Source organism: Muscardinus avellanarius, assembly GCF_963383645.1.
Source record: "Muscardinus avellanarius genome assembly, chromosome: 1".
In the NCBI taxonomy this organism is placed as follows: Eukaryota; Metazoa; Chordata; class Mammalia; order Rodentia; family Gliridae; genus Muscardinus; species Muscardinus avellanarius.
In genome coordinates, this window is record NC_137786.1 from 182398439 (window position 1) to 182414830 (window position 16392).

General features: G+C 37.9%; 2 protein-coding genes across 2 annotated transcripts; one reads left to right on the forward strand and one right to left on the reverse strand.

Annotated features, from left to right (window-relative positions):
* Positions 1 to 4221: 4221 nt before the first annotated feature.
* On the forward strand, positions 4222 to 5202 carry LOC308260971 (olfactory receptor 2AG1; the record flags this gene model as incomplete). Its single annotated transcript, XM_080692663.1, has 1 exon — positions 4222 to 5202. The coding sequence occupies exon 1, from the start codon at positions 4255 to 4257 to the stop codon at positions 5200 to 5202; it is 948 nt and encodes a 315-aa protein (XP_080548789.1). The 5' UTR covers positions 4222 to 4254.
* A 6268-nt stretch (positions 5203 to 11470) lies between these two features.
* Positions 11471 to 12394, reverse strand: LOC308267965 (olfactory receptor 2D3-like; the record flags this gene model as incomplete). Its single annotated transcript, XM_080702936.1, has 1 exon — positions 11471 to 12394. The coding sequence occupies one exon, from the start codon at positions 12392 to 12394 to the stop codon at positions 11471 to 11473; it is 924 nt and encodes a 307-aa protein (XP_080559062.1).
* Positions 12395 to 16392: the final 3998 nt, after the last annotated feature.

A 16392-nucleotide genomic window follows, 5' to 3' on the forward strand; every position in this document is an offset into this window, starting at 1 on the left:
ATATATATATATGAAAGCCTAGGTGTGTAGCTCAGAGGTAGAACGCCCTTAAGTTTAATTCCCAGTACCCCCCACAACATGCAAAGATTAATCTTTTTGAATTTAAATTGTACTTTATTTAAAAATGAAAAAGAAGTGATCATTTTAAATGAATGTGTAGACGAGGCTTAATGTTCTGGTTCTACGGCCGTCCTAGAGTATGCATAGGAAAAATCCCATTTGTTTTACTATTTTAGAAATGTATATGTATTTATTACTTTTTAAGAATTAAACTTGCCAATCGTTTACTGATAATAGCTGAGTCCACCATTATTTCCTATTCTGTATATGTTCTCTAGGCATCATTTTTCTTCTTGCTGAAATTATTTCATTTGGAGTTTTTGGAGGTAAATTCTTCTATCTTTTAAATAGTCACTCAATGGCATTTTATTTATTTATTTATTTATTTATTTATTTATTTATTTATTTATGGTAATTGGGATGTAACCCTTCTACCTCCATGCTACACTCCCAGACCTATTTTATATTTTTATTTGGAAACAGGGTCTCCAGCCAGCAAGGCTGGCTTCAAACCTGCGCGATCCTCCTGTCTCCTCCTCCCAGGTGCAGGGATTACAAGCGTGCGCCACCACGCCTGGCTGGCATTTTATTTTTTATACTTTCAATGGCACATTACAGTCTCACATAATATAGTTTGTATGGTTTTGTTTTTAATTTGTCTTCATTAAAAATAATTCAGCTATGCATAGAATTTTAAGAATAACATTGATTTGCTCAGCAGCTTTTCTTTTAGTTTTCTTTTTGGCATTGGAGATTGAACCCAGGGGTATTCTGCCTCTGAGCTACACATCCAGACATTTATTTATCTATCTGAAACAGGGACTTACTAAGTTGTTAAGGTTTCACGAAATTGCTGAGGCTAGCCTTGAACCTGTGATGTTTTTGTCTCGGTCTCTCAAGTACTGACATTACAGGTCTGAACCACCATGCCCAACTGAGAATTATCTTTAAAAATGCTGAGGCAGCCTGGTGTGGTGCCACATGCCTGGAATCCCACTACTTGAGAAACTAAGACAATAGGATCTCAGGTTTAAGGAGGGTTGAGAGTATAACTTGGTGTAGCTGGAAGGTAGAATTACCCTGGGTCTAATCCCCAGACCACCCCCCCCACACACACACGTTTCACTTGTCCTTTACTGCCACTGATAATCCACTGTCATCTAAATATTTTACTTAGTAGGTAATCTGCCTTTTATCTTTGGGAGCATTTCAAATATTTTAGTTAATATTGAGATTTTACAACTTTAATGCTGCTATATAAATATCTATTTAATTTTTTGCTCAATACTTTAAAATTGGATCTCTCGCCTTGAATAGCACAGGAAAACCAAGCCGTGTGCACACACATAACACTGAATCGACAGAGGTTAAGGAGAGAAGATCTCATGTTTACAGACTCCACACAGAGTAGCCGTATCCAGTTGGAAATAGTGCCCCCTCTGCTTCCTCGCTTAGGAAGCTTTTTAGAAATGGATCATCAGCATCTTCTTCAGGGTTGAATGAAAACCTAGGGAGCTCAGAGCTCATTTAGTAAGAGAAGAACACAGGAAGACCAGGCCAAGAAACGTACCCACGAGGACTCATTACCATCTAGTTTCCTGGCCCATCATTTTCCAGGGGAGGCCCTTTCAGCTGACAGGATAAGTCCCTCTGAAGATAGAAGGCAGAGGAGGCTCCTCCAGGACAGGGCGCTGGCTCACTGCTGACCCCCGGGACCGTGAGGCCAGTGTATCAGTCTCCTTTGGTAGCTCTTTCAATATCTACTTCCTCCAGAATCTGATGGCTTCCATCTTCACTCCCAGATGCCAGTGGGGTTAAAAGAGAATGAATATTTGGACCAGAGAACTCAGTCTGACGATGGCCACCAGGCTAGCGGGACTCCCCACATTGGAACCTATATGACAGAAGCAGTATCCAGTGATCCATCTCAGGTGTGAGGACAGGTAAGACATAGGAAACCACCCAAGACAGGGTTAACTGTCTGTCTCTATCACTGTCATCTCCAGAGAAGACCTGCCGGTGAGTGGAAAGAATAGAAAAGCCTCCAGACCTGACAACAATTGGAGTTCTGAGACATTTAACCAACTTCACAAAAATTAAGCCAACTGAGCATTACTGAAAAAAATTATAGACATCCTCTCCATTTCTACTGGTATACCCACATCCTTCAAGTATCCCCTAAGAAAGTTTAGGTACCCGGCAGCAAGGCTTCTCACTAACCGAGGCAAGATGTTTGTTTATCTTTCAGGGAAATGTGTAGTCTTTAAGTAGGTGAAGTAAAAAAAAAAAAAAATCAGAGTCCAAACCAGACCCTAAGGATATAAATGACTCTGCCAGATTCCATGGTGCTTTGGGCTTCATTGCCCATCTAAATCTCTGTATTTTTAATTTCCTGAAGATGATAAGAGAATCAGTGAAGACTGACAAAGTGTCCGAAGTACAAGCCTGGGTCTGGGTATCTGCTTCCTAGTAGGAAACTCAGTACTGATTTTAGACCCCGTGGGTGTTGCTAGCCTCTAGTAATGTATTTTTGCACAGACAAGATGATGGATGCCTTCAAAAGGCCACTTGTTGCATGTTATCATATGTTTTAACTATTAATGGCTAACTGTCCTCAAAGATTCCAATAGAAACCACACACACACACACACACACACACACACACACACACACACACACACTATGTATGATATGGATACGTGATTACAGAGGATGTTTCACTTTCAAATCTTGAACTGCATGTTCTGATTTGGTGTTCTTTGTCCTATTCCATGACACATAACATTCCTGCTATCAGTATTAGGCCCCTGTTGGTTTCTCTGTGTCAATGGGTACCATGCACAAACAGCAGCTTTTCAGAAAGGGAGTCCTTCTTCTTTCTGTGGACCTTCTATGCAGTATCACTGCTCTACGTTTGCAGAAAGGAGAGTGAACATCTGGTTCAAAGGTAGGAGAGGGGTTAGGATTATTTGGACTGATTACAGTATACCATAGATGTGTTTTTGTTGCCTTGCATCATTTCTCAAAAACACAAACACTCTCATGTTCCTGAAAAGGATCTCATCCTTATGTTTCTAAATTCTTTCAGGTTCAAACTGTATCATAATTTGTTTTTTTAAGCAAATATTTTTGCATTAGTTTTAAAAGTTTAGCCCTAAAAATAACACCTTCTGAAATATAACATCCTCTAGTTTCAGACATTCTAGAATGTCTTCTCTTTCAAGCTCATAAGGTATACAGGGACGTCCAAGGCTGAACCAGCACAAGCTCTTCTAAAGTGGGTTCTGTTCTGTAGCCTTGTGCATTGCAAACAAATGTGGATTTAAGATACATGGAAAAAGTAGAAATGCTTCATTAACTTATTTATGATACTTGGGATTGAACCCAGGGGCATCCTATCTCTGAGCTATACTTCTAACCCTTTTTATTTTTTACTTTGAAGCAGGGTCTCATTAAATTCTGTGGCTGCCCTCCAACTTGAGATATTGTCTTCACTTCCCAGGTACTGAGATTACAGGTGTGTATCATCACACCTGGTAGGGAGTGCTTTATTGAAATCGCCTATCTATACCTGTTTGAAATGTCATATTCAAAATGGGTCTAAGCAGAAAGATATCTGGATATTTAAGTCCTTAGTTCAACATTATACCAAAATATTTCTTTAATCTTAAGAGAGAGATGATTTTGTCTTCCTGGAATGGTATCTGTTTAGGATTAATGTTCTGAATAATACTGTATGTAATGACCTCTTGATGTTTAGCTAGTATTGTGGTATCTGTTTTCCATTTAGAACCATAGGTTTTCAAAATGGGTAATTCCACCTTTCTACCCCTGAGAGCACTAGAGCAAAATATAGATGCATAAATGAATGCAAATTTTTCACTGCAGCTTTCTGTTTATTCGCTTAAAGAAGGTAGATTTCTGGGGAAGAGAGGTGCTGAGCCATTTTCTTTAAAGGAGGAAGTCAGCCAATAAACTTGGGAATTTGTGAGTAGATGCATCTTTTATCAAGATACAAATAAAGGTCAAATTCAGAGACCAAAAGGCAAACCCATTTATTAGTGGGAAACGTATTCTTATTGAATTCATACTGACTCTCCTAAGGTGCCTCTGATGTTTTAAAACTAGGGTCCATTTTAGTAAAACTTCACTAAGAATCCATCTGGCTCTAGGCAACGAAAGCAACCACGCAGAATGGAGCACTGGAACTCCTCCGTGGGAAGGGGCTTCATCCTGGTGGGGATTCTGAATGACAGTGGGTCTCCTGAACTGCTCTGTGCCACAATCACAGCCCTGTACATGCTGGCCCTGGCCAGCAATGGTCTGCTGCTCCTGGTCATCACCATGGATGTCCGGCTGCACGTGCCCATGTACCTCCTGCTCGGGCAGCTCTCTCTCATGGACCTCCTGTTCACATCAGTGGTCACTCCCAAGGCCCTCGTGGATTATCTGCGCAGAGAGAACAGCATCTCCTTTGGCGGCTGTGCCCTTCAGATGTTCCTGGCGCTGACACTGGGTGGTGCCGAGGACCTCCTGCTGGCCTTCATGGCCTATGACAGGTATGTGGCCATTTGTCATCCTCTGAACTACATGATCTTCATGAGGCCAAGGGTCTGCTGGTTCATGGTGGCCACGTCCTGGATCCTGGCATCCCTGAGTGCCCTAGGATATACTGTGTATACCATGAACTATCCCTTCTGCAAATTCCAGATCAGGCATCTACTCTGTGAAATCCCACCTTTGCTGAAGTTGGCCTGTGAAGATACCTCCAGATATGAGCTCATGGTTTACGTGATGGGTGTGAGCTTCCTGATTCCCCCTCTTATTGCCATCCTAGCGTCCTACTCGCTGATTCTGTTCACAGTGCTCCACATGCCCTCAACTGAGGGGAGGAAGAAAGCCCTCGTCACCTGCTCTTCCCATCTGACTGTGGTGGGCATGTTTTATGGGGCTGCCACGTTCATGTACGTCTTGCCCAGTTCCTTCCACAGCCCCAAACAAGACAACATTATCTCTGTTTTCTACACAATTGTCACCCCAGCCCTCAACCCCCTCATCTATAGCCTGAGGAACAAGGAGGTCATGGGAGCCCTGAGGAGGGTCCTGGGAAAACACATGTGGCCAACACATTCCACTGTCTAATTGGTCTGATATATACTTTCCAAAATTCACTTTTCCTTAAAGTCAAGAATGACTATTGTGCTATGAATCATATACTAATAGTAAAACCAATATAATGAAGAACATATCTTTTAATAGAGAAGCATAGGAATATAATTGCACTAGTCAAATTCTCCTTAAATCTTCTCTCCATGAACAATTTTATAGGTTATGAATCATTTTATTTGAAATTAGTACCTACTTCCTTTATAATTTAATCTCCATTTCCCCATGTAGCTACTTAGTTAAGAGGTTCTATGGGGTATCACTAACTTGTATACGACCTCCAAGCTTTTTAGTCCATCTTAAGAACCAGCGAAAATAGTTTCAAGTGGGTGGCCTAAGTAAGGCTCATGTATCAATGGGAGATAAGTCTTGAATTTTACACAAATTTTAGACCAAATAATCAATTTTAAAGATCATATAAACTAATAGTCTTGTCTAATGCCCCAGTGCTAGTAGTTTGTAGTTTGCATGTACTTACATGTTCTTGTTTTTCCTCTTTCTAAGAATCAGCTGTTATAGATGTTAAACAGGTATGTGTTTGTGTGTGTGTGTGTTTGAGGGGTTGATTTGTTCATTTGTCTATCTGTGTGTATTTGTATTCGACATGGGGATATTTAGCAGTGCTTAAAAATCAAATATTAAAGAAGTCAATAAAGTAGAAAAAAAGTGAGGGCATTCCATAAGCAAGAGGCATGGTAAACATTTGTGCTTTTTCTTGTTAATAATAAAAACTGAGCTGGGCGTGATGGCGCATGCTTGTAATCCCAGAATTTGGGAGGCGGAAACTGGAGGATTGCAGTTTAAGGACAGTTTCAGCTACTTAGTAAGGACCTTTGCAACTCAGTGAGACACGGTTTCAAAAAAAAATAAATAAATAGGACTAGGGTGTACCTCAGAGGTAGAATGTCCCTGGGCTCCATCCCGAGTACTGAAAAATAAAAAAAATAAAAAAATAAAAATAAAATCTAAAGGAAAAAAAGCCAGTGCATTTCCATTTTTCTAAGCCTGTCTTGAAATGTTCCAACAATTAAAGAGGACCCATATGCTTAGCATGTGTACCTGGTTTAAATATTATACAATCTGTACATTATAATTTGTACATGTATCAAAATATCACATGTTGCCCTACAAATATGTATGCTTTATGTATCAGTCAAAAATAGAGGTTTGAAAAAAAAGAGGGGACAATTCATTTTCTTGGTAGTGTAAGTATACTGCACTACTATTTGTTTCTTTATAAGTCTTAAAATGTTTAGAATATTTAGAATGTAAGCTATGGAAAAAGCTGTGGATTGAGTTTTGAAGCTTAAAAATATCATGGCTGATCCTTAGTAACACTATTTGGGGAAAATATTATTTGTGGAAATTAGATAACTTTTTCTGTTTTATTTTTCCAAAAACAAAATAGCACTAAAAATCTTTTTAAGTTGATCTCATAGAAGTTGAAGATAAAAAAGTTGTTTCCTTAGGCCAGGGAGAGTTGAAGGTGGAGGGAAGAGAGGAAGAAATATTGATCAATGGCTACTGAGTTACAGCTGGGAGCAAGAAGTTCTGATTTCATAGTAGGGTCACTACATATGATGAGAACATACCGTGCATTCCCAAAAGCTGGAAGAAAGGATTTTGAAAGTGTTCAACCATAAGGAAAAGAGAAGTGAGGAGATAATATGTTTAACTTAATTTCAATATTATCCAAGGTATGCATGTATAAAAACATGATATGATACCCCATTAATATTTACAAATTTTGTTTTTTTGTATCAATTAAAAATAAATAAAAATTAGTTATTTTAAAAAAATTATTTTTGTGGCACAGGGTCATTCTAACTCCTAGCTATACCCCTAGTGCCATTTTCTTTTTATTTTGAAAAGGCGTCTTGGCAGGTTAATGAGAGTCTCACTACTTGTTGATACTATCCTCAACTGCAATCCTCCCGTCTCAGCCTCCCAAGTATTGGGATTAAAAGCATTTGACACTATGCCCAGCTTCTTTTTAAAATGTCATAAAATCAATATACTAATAGGCAAAACTTATGTAGTCTTCTTACCCAGAAATAACCAAATATACTTAGATTAATTAACTTTCACTTTTAATACAGTTAAAACTGATTTTATATGTTCATGTAGAACAGAATTTTTTCACCTAGTAGTAAACAGAGATTATTTTTCCCTTGTGTGGCAGTACTATAGGGCAGTATAGGGTCAGTTGTTAAAGCACAGAGGTTAGAATTCAATTTTGTTCACTTATTTTTACAACTTTGAACATGCTACTTCATCTTTTTGAAACTAAGTCTTAAGTCTTAGAAACTGCAAATTGACACTGGTAATAAGACTTATTTCATAGTATTGGGAGGATTAAGTTAGTGAGAATAAATATAAGACATTTAGTGAAGTTTCTGGTATATATTAATTATTTCATAAATCATACATTATTAAATTGCCCTGAAAATGCTGAGTAGTGATGTATTATATCATCTGGATATCTTGTCCTGTAATTTGCTATTTCATCACCATTAAATATGTAAAGTTTCATGTGTGTTTCCATGTTCATTAAATCAGCAATGTCAATATCTTGGGGCTGATGTTTTTTCTTCAGAAAACTTCTTATAAGTCGAATTGTGTAAGGTCAAAAGCAATTCAAAATGCTTGATATTAAAGGGTAAGTTGTTTTTAAATGTTAAGCAGGTACATCAAGTTTTATGTATAAAAGTTAATTTATTAGATATAACATTTAAGTTGATTAATTTGCCTAATTAGTTTATATTTTTATTGGAGTTCTTTACAACTTCAAATTTGAAGACACAGATACTTTATTATACTTATGGTAATAACTTTTTATAATTTGTTATTTGATACTTTAATAGCTCTGTAATGGGTATTTCAAGCAGGAGATATTAAACGTATTTGCATAGTAAAACATTTCCTTCTAATGATTTTACAATTAAAGTGTAATTTTATATTACTTCTTTGGGTAACAATTTATAAATTTTATTTTTTCTCACTCATTTTATAATTTTAAATTATAAAAACTTAATTTACATTGTTTTTCATTAATTTGTCCTACTTCCTTCATCACAGTTTATGTTCTATTAAGCTATATTTTGGCTATTTCCTCAGTTATAGCATCTTTCTCCCTTTTATTCTTTCTGAAGACTTGATTCTATTCTCTACATTTTTAAAAGCCTACTGGCAATATGATTGTTAGTATATTAAACTTATAAATTAATTTGTATCTGGCCATTTTCACAATAGTCAGCCTCACTTCCCAGAACGTGAACTATACTATGCTTTCCAAACTCAGTCTTGTTCCCTCTTGTTAAGTAAATGGCTTATATTACACCTTCAGCCCCATATGATTACCACATCCTAAACTTCAATTAGGACAGAGAACTCAACCACAGACCTCCTTATCTTTCCCTCTTTGAATCTTCCATCCACCTGCATCTGTGTTTATACTGTCTTCCTTCATTATAATTGTCTACCAAAGGCTGACCTCCACTAGCACCCTGGGTCTGAATCTCACTGCCCTTCCCCAAAGAATCTCTTCCTTCTAAAACCCTTTCTTCCATTGTCCTGGATCATAACCCTAAGACTAAAAATGTATTAAGACAACCTTATCATAGAGGACCCTTTCCATAACTCGACTCATTTCAGCTATTGTCACTTTTTTTTATCCAGCTTGTCTTCATAGGAAAAAAAATCATATAAGGAGTTTCTATATCCACATTCTCCTCTGCTGATCTATTACTCATATCTTAACTCACTCCCCAGCAAGCTGTTCTCGTCTATGGATTTGTTCCTTGTCAAAGTCATCACTGAGGTGCTCTCTAGAGTAACTACTTCCGATGTCTTCCTTCAGCTTTTCCATAGCATTGACACAAGTTGACAGCTCTCTTCATTTTGAAACTTCCCTTCTCTTGGCTTTCAGACGCCATGAATTTCTGGTTTCTCCCTTTCCTTATTTCACTTTCTTTACCTTTTGGATCCATTTCTCTTTACAAATGTGAAAGTTCTTCATGATTCTAATATTAACTTTCATTTGTCCTCACTCAAGACTCTCTTCCCGAGTAATTTCATTTGATTTTATAAGTTTAAATACTGTCTATGTGCTGTTGACACCCAAAAACCTGACCACATGCATATATTACAGGTTTGTATATCCAATCAACTATTTTCCATGTCTAATGGGAATTTCAAAAGTAACCAAAAACACCATGTTGATTCAACCCTCTGCCAATTTTCTCTTTCCTCATTTTGTCCCATCTAAATCAATAACATCACCAGCCATGCAATTGACTGTACTAAAATGTTAAATATAAGCATTGTTTTTGCCAGGTGTGGTGGCACACGCTTGTAATCCCTGCACTTGGGAGGCAGAGACAGGAGGATCACTCAGGTTTGAAGCCAGCCTCTCTGGCTTAAGAGATCCTGTTTCCAAATAAAAAATATAAAATAGGTCTGAGAGTATAGCCCAGAGGTAGAAGGGTTTCCAGGAACCACCAATCAATCAATAAATCAATAAATAAATAAATAGCATTGTTTACTCCTTTGCCTTACTGACTCAACTTGCAAATCCTATCTGCTTCACCTATACAAGAGATTCCACATATGTAGACTTCTCTTGGACTCCCCTACATTTGTGCCTCAGCCCAAGTCATCATAATCCATTGCCTGTTGCTCAACAATACCTTCCTATAATAGGTCCTTCTCTTTTCTCTCATGCCCTGCTGTCATCAGTTTTCTCTCAGGTGCACAGACTGACCTCCATGAATAACAAATCCTCAGATCATGTCACTCCTCACAGGAGTGTACACAGTCTTGCTTCTGCCTCTCCTTCATCCACGTCTCATACCTGGCCCCTCTTCAGCCTCACTGAATTGAGCTTCGTGCTGCCTGTTGTTCAGTTCAATTGTTCCTAATTCATCACAATCCTCATAGCCTGTGATGCTTTTTTGTCAAATCTACATGGCTTACTACTTCTTATCATTTAATCTCACCCTAAATGTTAACTTGCCAGCCAGGAATGGTGGTACATGCCTACAATTCCCCGGTATTGTCCATGACTGCTTTTCTGATATCACAGCAGGGTTAAGTAGTTGTTATGGAAACCCTTTGACCCACAGAGCATAAAATATTTGCTATCTGGCACTTTACAGAAAAAGTTTGTGGGTCCTTATGTTAAAAAAAAAAACCTACTAGAAATAGAAGACAGTGTAGGAGATAATTCTTACTCCTTTACGGTAAAGATAGTCTTTCTTTAAAAAAAAAATACAATCTATATATTCCTCCACACCAGTATTCCCCATCTTTCAACCATACCTCCCTTTCTTACTATATTCTTATTTTCTATCAGTGTTCTTATAAATCCTTGCAGCGTCCTCATGAATCCTCTCCTCTTCAACATTTTTTCATAATTTCATTCAGGGCAGATTCGTTAGTATTAAATTCAAGGCCCTGTTCAAAATAGAGTTTTGTCTTTTCAGCCTTCTATTTTGCTATTTTACTACTATACATGTATCCTTAAAGTATCTACCATTTGTTATCCCCTAAACATGTTCTCTTTTCCAGGTCGGAATTATTAAATTTAGAATTGATGGTCATATTATAAATGTAGCCCCATGAAGATATTTTATTTTATTTCTATATACTTAGCTCTTAGAAATATACCTGAGGTATATAAAATATATTCAAAGATATTTTTATAAATGCATGCAAGCTGTAAAGAAAATAAATCAGTTTGTGAAAGCATACTTTCATATTTGTGATGTTTGTTTATATAGTTCTTTGTTTGCTTTTTGACATGTAGTTATAGGCCTACTTGTTTTAGTTTCCTTTTTAAATTATATGAACTTGAGTAAATGACTGTGTTGGCTCCCATATTTATGTTGTTTTCACTCTCCTTCCCTTATATTTTCCATTATTTTCTTCCTCCCTTTTTCCTCCCTTTTTCTTTTTCCTTTTTCCCTCTTTGCATCCTTCTTCTCATTTCATGTTTCTTTTCCTTCCTTTCCATTTGAGCTCTTTCCCATTTTTATCAAGATGCTTTGCTTGGCATTTATTTTATTTTATTTTAATTGGCAAATGATAATTGCTTATTTTCTAGTTTGCTGAAGGGGTTTGAGAAAAAATATGGAAAACAGAAGAAATAAGAAAGTAGAAAAATGAGATGAGAGTGGAAAAAATTTCAAGAAGATCCCTTCTCTTCACATTCCTGAAATGTCAGCCATCACCGTCTCCAAAAAGATTATTTTGCAGTGACCCTCCTGAGAGCTCCTTTGACATCCTTGTTCCTCAGGCTGTAAATGATGGGGTTCAGCATAGGTGTCACTGCAGAATAGAAAACAGAGATCACTTTATCCCTCTCACTCATTAGCTTGGAGTTTGGACGCATGTAAGCAAATATTGCAGAGCCATAGAAAAGAACAACTACAATAAGATGGGAGCCACAGGTGGAGAAGACCTTGAGCCTCCCCTCCCCAGAATGCATCTGGATTACAGTGGAGATGATATTCCAGTAGGAGACGAGGATGAGGGAGACAGGAGCTAGGAGGATCACCACGCCCATTGCAAAGATGGCCATTTCTGTGCTGTAAGTGTCTGCTGTAGCTAGCTTCAGGAGGGCAGGAGGTTCACAGAAAAAATGGTTGATAACATTGCTTCCTTGGTAGGGAAGACGCAATGTGAATGTGGTATCCACCAGTGACACAAATGCCCCACTAGCCCAGGAGCCTGCAGCCAGCTGAACACACACTTGATGTGTCATGATGGTGGAGTAGTGCAGGGGCTTGCAGACAGCCACATATCGATCATAGGACATCACCGCCAGCAGTGCACACTCTGTACACCCAACAAGAAGTAAAACAATGATCTGTGTTGAGCACCCAGCAAAGGAAATGATTTTCTTCTTTGCCAGGAAGTGGACAAGCACCTGGGGCACAGTGGTAGTAGAAAAACAGAGATCAGCAAAGGACAAGTTTCTAAGAAAAAAATACATAGGCTTGTGGAGCCTGGAGTCTATGTGAATGAGCACGACCATCAGCAGGTTTCCCAGCACGGTCAGCAGGTAGAGGACCAGGAACAGAAAGAAGAGCAGGACTTGTGTCTGTGGATCTTGTGAGAGGCCCAGGAAGACAAATTCTGTCACAGAAGTCTGGTTCTTCTTTCCCATGAATGTTTACTCCTGTTTATAGCATGGGAACAAGAAAAGGAATAATCAGTTATTTCAGAAAATCTGAGCAACTTTAGTATATTGCTAATCAATATCCAAAATTGGTCTATTAATTGAAGACTAAGTTTTTGTTTTGTTCATTAAGTCTGAAAATTTAAAGATAACTCTGATTATTTTCTACCCTTGAGAATTTTCATAGTACCAGTGGGGAGAAGTAACTGAGTATGCTGCAGGATCAATTCTGGGTTCGGTAGATGACTTATTCTTGTAGCTTTGCTTACAGTGCATTCTTCCTTATATGTAGGTTTGGAAAACAAACACATTGGTGTGGCTTTAACTTAATTAGATTTTATGCTGTAAACTCTCTGATGATATTTTAAAGCCTATTATTTTTCATATTTACCAAGCTGAATAAAAACTCTAGGTAATAGTTAGAAAAGTAAAGAAAGAAGCTAATAACCCTGTCCTTTGCCAAAATTCTTCTGTCATCCATTTTCAATGTAAAGAAGGTGCTGAGAAACATCAGTGAAGATAAGTGTTCCTTCAGTGGTTTTACTCAGTAACCACCTTTAAATATCCCATAATCTGTATTGTATACTCTTTCATGTCTCTACCATAACACTAATTTTGGCTATCATAACACAGATTTGGCTATCTTAACACTAATTTAATGTATTGGGCGCCCTTCTATTGCTAGGCATTATAAACAGTTTTATTACCTTTACGTTTAAATTATTTTATCGTTAAGACGTGAGGCTCATATTAAATGTAAGGCCATTATTATTTTCAGTAAAGAGATGATGAATAAGGAGTTAAAGGAATCTGGCGCCTCTAAGCCCTCATTATTAATTCTGTATCTGCAATTCCTAACAAAAAATACAATTAAGAGCCAAAAAATAGACTAGATTAAGCAGAAGAAAGAATTTTGGTACTTGGTGACAGGTCCTGTGAATCAACCTAGTGAGCAAAAAAGAAACAGTGAAAAAAAGCATATGGGATATAGTTAAGCAAATATATATTTGCATATGGAAGTAGTAGAGGGAGAAGAGATGAAAAAGGCACAGAAAGTATGTTTAGTGAGATAACAGTTGACAACTTCCCAAGTCCTGGGAAAGATATAAACATATGAACATCTAGATCCACAAAGGTCACACAAAACCCAATTGAACTCAGCCCAAAGAGGTCCACTTCAAGGCACATTATAATCAAGTTTCCAAAAGTCCCATACAGAGAGAATCATACAAGCAGTAGAAGAATAACATCACGTTACGTATAATGTAATCCCTATTAGATCTAATAACATATTTCTCCATTAAAACAAAACAAAATAAAACAAAGAAAGAAAAAAACTTACAGGTCAGGATGGAATAGGGTAATATATTTATTTAGAGTGCTCAAAGGAAAGAAAAAAACAACTTCGGGTCAAGAACACTTTATCTATCACAGCTGTCCATTAGAAATTAAAGAGAAATAATGCTTTTCTCAGGCAAGCAAAGACAGAGGGACCTCATCACCACTAGACCATTCTGTCTTTCTTCTTCATAAACTGGTTATAGTGAAAATCAAACTATCCTCACATCCAGTCCTTGAATGTAAGTCTATAAGATTTTCTACTGCGAAAGTATTAGAGTTAATAATCTAAAACTAATAGAAACAATATAAATCCATGGAAATATAATGGCCATGCATATTTTAAGTTATTTTTCAACATTTTTGAGGGGTTTCTTAAAGAATAATAGAAAGAATTCAATAAATAATGACAGCCAGGTGTGGTGGCACATGCCTGTAATCCCAGTACTTGGAAGGCTGAGATAGGATAATCACAGGTGTGAGATAGGCCTCCACAACCGTGAGACTCTCAATAACCTAGTGAGTCCCTGTTTCAAAATAAAAAGGACTGGAGTATAGGTCAGAGGTATAATGCCTGTGGGTTCATTCCCCAGTATCACACAAAAAAAGAATGAAAAACATTAATTCTGCATAATTTTGCCACACATAAAAAATAAATTAAAAGAAATCAATGCAAACCTTCAATAACTGAAGAAATGTGAGATGTAAAATAAATAATTGAACATACATAAGTGTATATATTAGTATTTCCACAGCTGTGATCCAAAGATATGACAACATAACTTAGAAGAAGGAAGATTTATTTGCTCAGTTTTCTTTGGAGATATTAAAGTTCAGTCCATTTGAGTCCAGGGACCACAGATCTTGGGGCAGAGTGGGGGTGGGAAGTGGCTACAGGGAGACTGCAAAGCTTTGTTCTCACATCATGGAGGCTGGAAGATTCAACTCACGGTGGGTCCAGTGGGTCCCTGAACCCCTCCTGTGGTTATTTCCTCAATCCCACAATGTATAACTGCTATAGACACACTTATACTTGGCAGAATCCTGACATTAGTTCCCTAGTTTGTGGAGTCAGGTAAATTATGGTGAGAAAGGCCAAATGGAAGCCATCAGCACTATCTCTACCTGGAAAAATAGTAAATCAAAAACAGTATCACATACTTGAAGGCTTACCCCCAAATTTCAAAGGAAGGCCTGGGAAGTCAATGCTGCAAGAAAGCCCCTCCCCACAAGATTCAGAAGGGCCAGAAATGTGGACCGACTAAGAGGAAAGGCTGCAGCCTGCAAGACATGGATCCAGGCTGGGAGAGCTAGAGAGGGAGCCATAAGATTAAATACTTGACCTGCTGGATTTTGTTAGTGTTTTGGTCTTATTCCTTCCTTCTATGGCCCCATTCCTCCCCTTTGATGCAAATGTTTACTCTTTGCCATTGTACATTGGACGAATGTAACTTGCTTTTTATTTTGATCTTCATTTTCTTTTACAGGGGCTCACAAGAACAGGAGAGTCTCAGAGGAGACTGAAGTCTGGGACTTTCTGGTGATGCTGGAACTGTGAAGACTTTGGGAACTCCTGGGGATGGAATAATTGCATTTCACATTGTGAAGTGACCACAAGATCTAAGGAGCCAGAGGAGGAATGTAATGGTTTGAAACAGGATACCACCCTAGCCCCCTAGCCCTCACACTGAAAGTGAGCTTGGTTGTAGTCTCGGCAGGGGATAAGTCCACTGTAATATATTTATCTGGCTGGGGGCCCAGGCCAATAGCATGTGGCTGGAGAAGGTGGGTCCCTGGAGCTGCACCACTGAGTATTATATATGGTTCCTCCTTTCCTGGCTTGCCCTCTTGCCCCTGGCCTCCATGATATGAGAACAAAGCCTTGTTCATTCATATTCTCTCTCTCTCTCTCTCTCTCTCTCTCTCTCTCTCTCTCTCTCTCTCTCTCTCTCTCTCTCTCATTTTTTTCTGCTTCCTGTCACTTCCATGCCCTGAGATTTGTGGTCCCTGGCCTCACAGTTTTCCTTGGAGATATCAGGGTTCAGTCTATATGAAGCTTGGAACTGGGGAAGGAGGAACAATTTATAATCCCTACTGGCCTGGGTCACCACCCAGATAAATCCATGACAATAGATTATCCACTGCTGAGACTACCACCAAGTCCCACTTCCAATGTGAGGGTTAGGGGGAACTCTATTTCCAAACCATTACAAGCTTATTCACAATGTAATATCTCGTTATAATTATGAATCCTAATCTAGATCCTATTATTATTGAAAGATTAAGAGACAAAACTAAACTAGCAACATACAGCTACTGTGTTTGATTATTCTCAATTATTTTGACTCTTTGCATTCATTTGTTCTTTGCACACTCACTGGGTTGGAACAGTATTGATAGCAAAATATAAAGTCAAGGCCAAATGTGATAAGGGAGAATGACAGCCTTCCAAGTACATATTATGAAGGACAAAGGCTTTCACAGGTTAATCAGATTATTCTCTGTTTTGTAAAACTTTTTATGATGGAAAGTTTCAACCCTATATAAATTCATAGAGACTAGTACAAAAAACTTTTAAGTACCTAACAATAAGATTCTACTATGTCAATCAATTTTGATCAATAGTTATTTAATTTAATGGAGTTTTA